The sequence below is a fragment of the Sycon ciliatum genome, chromosome 13 (assembly GCF_964019385.1).
Source record: "Sycon ciliatum chromosome 13, ocSycCili1.1, whole genome shotgun sequence".
Taxonomy (NCBI): domain Eukaryota; kingdom Metazoa; phylum Porifera; class Calcarea; order Leucosolenida; family Sycettidae; genus Sycon; species Sycon ciliatum.
In genome coordinates, this window is record NC_088655.1 from 21900924 (window position 1) to 21905923 (window position 5000).

A 5000-nucleotide genomic window follows, 5' to 3' on the forward strand; every position below is an offset into this window, starting at 1 on the left:
GGGTCTCAATGCTAACTTTTGAGATATAGGCGATGACAATTTCACTAAATTGTCAAATTTGTACAGGATTTGTGATGTATAGCGGACGGGTATTTCATCAAGAACCTGATTTACAATCTTCCTCATTTTTTGGTTATTGAATGGACTAACTGTGTACATGCCAATGAGAAAACAAAAAACATATGCTTCAATGCTCAATTTCGCCATATAGGCGCAAAATGCCTTTTTGATAAGTTTGCTTTGCTACATGTACATGCACACCTACATATCCCATGTACATGTCCATATACTTCGAAGTACATCTACCCTTCTCTACTAGCCCACCCAACCCTGCAATACACATTGACACATGTGTGCACACACATACCACACACAAACACACACACACGCATACATGCAAACACACACACACACACACACACACCTGTCCTGTCGAGCCACTACCACTAGGGTCACATGGGCCTCGGAGGGGCAGCAGAGAGAGAGAAAGAGCACGCCACCCGGTGGCGTTCCAGACACACACACGCACACACACACACACACACACACACACACACACACACACACACACACACACACACACACACACACACCTTTGAACCTTTGGAAAGCCTATCGCCGAAGGCGATGATAGCTATTAGGCGAGGCAGAACACACATACACACACACACACACACACACACACACACTACTACTACTGCTACTGTAGCATGGTTGCCCAAGGGCCACACCATTCCGAAAGAAGCCGGAGCCATTGTCAGGAGCAGAAACGGAGATGACGACTCAGGTCACTCTGTCGACGGAACTGACGGCTGCAGCGAGAACAGCGGACACAATATGACGCTCTGTCAGACTTGGTTGCCCGATAGCCACGGTCGCACATGTGACGTCTGAAACCAGGCACTGACTTGAATTGCCGATTGCATGTCAAACACAAGAGAGAAGCATGGACGCTGAGCGGAATAGATGATGCCGGCGCGGACACTTTCGTTGGTTCCAGGGGCAAACAATGATGCACACGCAGGCCACCACGAGAGTGAAACCACCTTCTGCATGTACCACACTGCACAGCACCACGCTGATCCTGGATGGGGAGACTTTGCTCTGCGCCACATTTGTGCCTTGTTTGTCACCTGGCTGGCGAAACGACCGATGGCAGATAAGACAGTCCACCCGCCAGGCAGGCCTATCCTGAGCAACCTCATACCAGGCCAGACAGACACACACCACACACACGCACAAACGCGCGTGTAAACAGTGACTAAACACACACACACACACACACACACACACACACACACACACACAAGGCACACACACATGATCGCACGCCTGCAGACCATCGCTCCAATGAAGATAAGATTACTACTTCTTTGCGTAAATATGTTTGAGATAGAGTGTCACTCTTAGATGTGACTGATGCCATCAACCAATGTCAAGGAAAAAAAATTCACGGTTCGCGTCAGACTCGGCTAGAGGCCGAGTTTTCCGCATCCGTAGGAACGCCATCATCCTTCAAGGATCAAGGCGCAGATGCAAGGAAAGAACGTGTTCAATCTTCTTCTGCACACGTAGAAATAGGTTTGGGCATTTTCGATGATTTAGAATGTACGTCGCGTGAATATGACAATGTGACAGAGGCAGCCAAAATTTACTGATTACTGTGCATTGATCTAGCTATATACACTGCAAGTGCACTGTAAATATTGTGTTACATGCATGTAGTTGTGAAGGGAGACAGTGTACATGTACATTCACCAATGACACACCTGTCAGACAGCAGGTTAGGGCTAGTCAAAGTTATGAAGGCACAATGTACGATACGAAGGCAGAATTTTGCGATGTACTTGAGTTTGTGAATATATAGTGGACTTTGTGTTCACACACACTCTACCAAATTGCCATGCACACCCTTGTAACACACACACACTTGAGCCTGGGGAGCATGATTGCTGTCAGCCAGTGTTGCTTTCAAATGCTTATTCTCGTCAGGAGTGATGTGAAACACATACTGGTAAATATCAATCTCTAAAAAATGCATCCTAAATAAAACGCTCAAGCACTGAGTCTAGTCAGAGTGATAAGACAATAAATTGAAGGAATTTCTCAACAAAAACTCAGTGTACCGCTGTGATCAAGCCGTGGCAATAACTATAGTAGTTCTTGGTGGACAGCGATTACCATAAAGAAATGGTGAGATACTACAGTAGTACCCTCTACTGACACAATGCAACCACGTCGTTGTCCAGTACATGTTCGAATCAAAAAATGTTTCGTACATTCGTGACCATTTCAATTTATATTCAAGGGCGACCTCCACAATCCACTGGCTTCAGAGTCGATTGATCAGTATAGAACGGCCATTCTTGACAAAATAGACAAATTTTGCGAAGGATGGCGTTCTACAGTGGAAGGGACTCGCCAAGTCACTTGAACCAATTCAACGAAAATACAAAATACTCAGGTTTTACACATTCACGTACCCGTCTGTGCCGTCCCCCATTCCTTCCAAGACATCCACATAGACTCCAACGCTTTTATTCTACTCTTTTTCCGAAGCCGACCATGGGCATGGGCAGTGCCTGCTGGAAGGGACATCCCAACACTTCTCTGACAGGTGACAATTTCCACAAGTAAAAAATGCACCTCAAAAAACGTAGCCAAGTGAAGGAGTGAAAAAAGAAGAAGAAAAAAGCTCACACTCTAGACTCGAGTACGAGAGTTTCGTACTCAGGCCATCTGCTCGAGCTGGACCCTTCGAAACTGGAGTGCGCTACAAGCTCGCTACGCCAACTCCGCATGCACTTTTCTCGAACGTAGGATGCGCGAGAACCTGCGCAGAAGACGAGTTTAGAAATAGGCGCGAGCCACCTTAACATGCTTTATGGTGACATTAAATAGGTCTAGTTGCCATAGTAACCTGTGCGTTTGCGTAATTGACGTAATGTTGGTGCTGTTTAGTTTTAATAATGATCATGAGATTCGGATCTATTACCGATACGCTGTAATGGGTATTTCCATGATCATGGACACTCTAGTAACTTGTACCACTCGCCGCCAAATACGGTGTACTCTGATTTCAGAAATTTTCGGCGCTCAATATTTTCGGTATGAGGGCAAAAGGCCAGGTTAGGTGAACAGAAAATTTAGGTGCAAAGAAGCAGTTCCCTATTGGATTACGTGTGTAAGTGTTTGTTCGGTGTACTTCGAAGTAGGAATGAAACAGATGCACCGAAAGTACCGAAAATAAAAGTACACCGAAAATCTGTGGAATTACATGTACAGTATACGGAAACGCGAAGACTACCGAACACCAGCATGCCGGTGTGGACTGCAGGAGACTACCGAACACCAACATGCCGGTGTGGACTGCAGGAGACTACCGAACACCAACATGCCTGTGTGGGCTGCAGGAGTGCAAAGTGGAATGTTACAACTACACCAGATATAAATCATCTTTGTCTCTTCCAGAAAAGCGGGGCAGACGACGTAGCTTCCCGTCTCAGGTGCACAGGAATGGTGCCGTGGACAGCGTGCGGGAAACTCACCTCGCACATATACGCCAAGTGTGTATTCTGCACCATGGCTGTACGGAAGATAGTCAGTAAGCCCTCTTGAGCGTCCGGGAACAGGAGAAACAGATGAAGACTGAAAAACAATAACAAGAAGCACCCGTGAACACAGTCATGCATGCACAGTTGCACACCCACACACAAACACGCGCTGCTTTATAAATGGCTCCTGGTCATACCCCTTCCCACTTCCCTGTGATGCCCCTGACTATCATACATTCACCTGAGTGAGCAGAGCTACAGCCTGACCAGGAGCTTACCTGCAGACAAACTCCAGCACAGCGTCTCCAAGAAACTCCAGACGCTCGAAATGCTGCACACTGGAGGAGGAGATGGGAGGAGAAGAAAGAACACAGAAGGCGACAGTAAGCGAAAAGTACAGACACAGAGCACGAATTGAGGTGTTGATGGAAGATGGGGAGGGTGCTTTCTTGGCGATTTGCTGAGCGGACGGCCCAGTATTCTTGTCGTGCGCTCCAGAAGGCAGTCGCGAGTCAGTCAATCGGCAGGAAGCGCGAGCTCCAAAGTTTAACTGCCATAGGACGGATACATTCGCATGACTGCGCAGTGCATACTGCAGACACTCAAAGGTTTCGTAACTCGGCTTGCCTCTTGAAAGGAAACGAGTAATCGAAAGTCTCTTCGCATTAGAAAGTTCACAGCTGCCACTAATCAGATCCCACTGCACTTGATGAGCCCACCAATGCTGAGAAAGAGGATGCGACGGCAATCGCCAGGGGCTGCAAAGTAGCTATGCCGATGGGCGGGGGTAGTTTGGGCGACAGCATTGCCTCACCATCGTCACTGGACGCATGCATGGGAAAGCCCAGTGCGAACTTGACATGTTTTGACAAGAAAACAAAACATTGACATAAAATGTCAAAACATGTCAAAATTTTACATCTTATTTCAAGGATCCCCCTAAAGCAAATGGATGTCACTCAAATGTTATCTCCTAGAGATGACGAGGTGAGATGGGGTGTGGACTTACGGCGAAACACTATCAGGCGAGGCTTGCTTTCCCATGGTATTAAAGAGCTTGGTCATTCCTGTGCATAAGATGAAGACGCCAGCAGAATGCAGGACACACACACCATCAGGTGAGCAACTCGACAAGGAGAACGTGTACCGTTCTGGACATTGGAATCCTCCGCTGAGAATTCAAGCGGCCACTGGAGGCTGGCCTTGCAGCCGCGAGCACTGCCGGTCCATTGTTTACAGTGTGTATGCGACCTACATGGTGCGTACCGGTACGCGCTATGAAGGCAGTAAGGGCGCCGGCCCCGGTTATTCCACTGGATCTCAATGTCTACAACAGTGCAAGTACAGTAAACCCTGTCACCTGTCCAAGAAGACCCCCTGAAACCAGGACCAAGGGATGCCATTTCCAGTCAAATGGCCCTGGATAAGGAGACCACCTGGTAACAG

General features: G+C 47.7%; 1 protein-coding gene across 1 annotated transcript in view; it reads right to left on the minus strand.

Moving 5' to 3' along the window:
* Positions 1-5000, minus strand: part of LOC135829616 (ribonuclease 3-like) — a 49769-nt gene that overhangs the window by 16475 nt on the left and 28294 nt on the right. The window contains exons 20-22 of the mRNA XM_065342015.1: positions 4564-4621; positions 3833-3892; positions 3549-3648 (exon numbers count right to left, since the gene is read on the minus strand). Coding sequence (XP_065198087.1) covers positions 3549-3648; positions 3833-3892; positions 4564-4621 — 218 coding nt within the window. The remainder of the gene's footprint in view (positions 1-3548; positions 3649-3832; positions 3893-4563; positions 4622-5000) is intronic.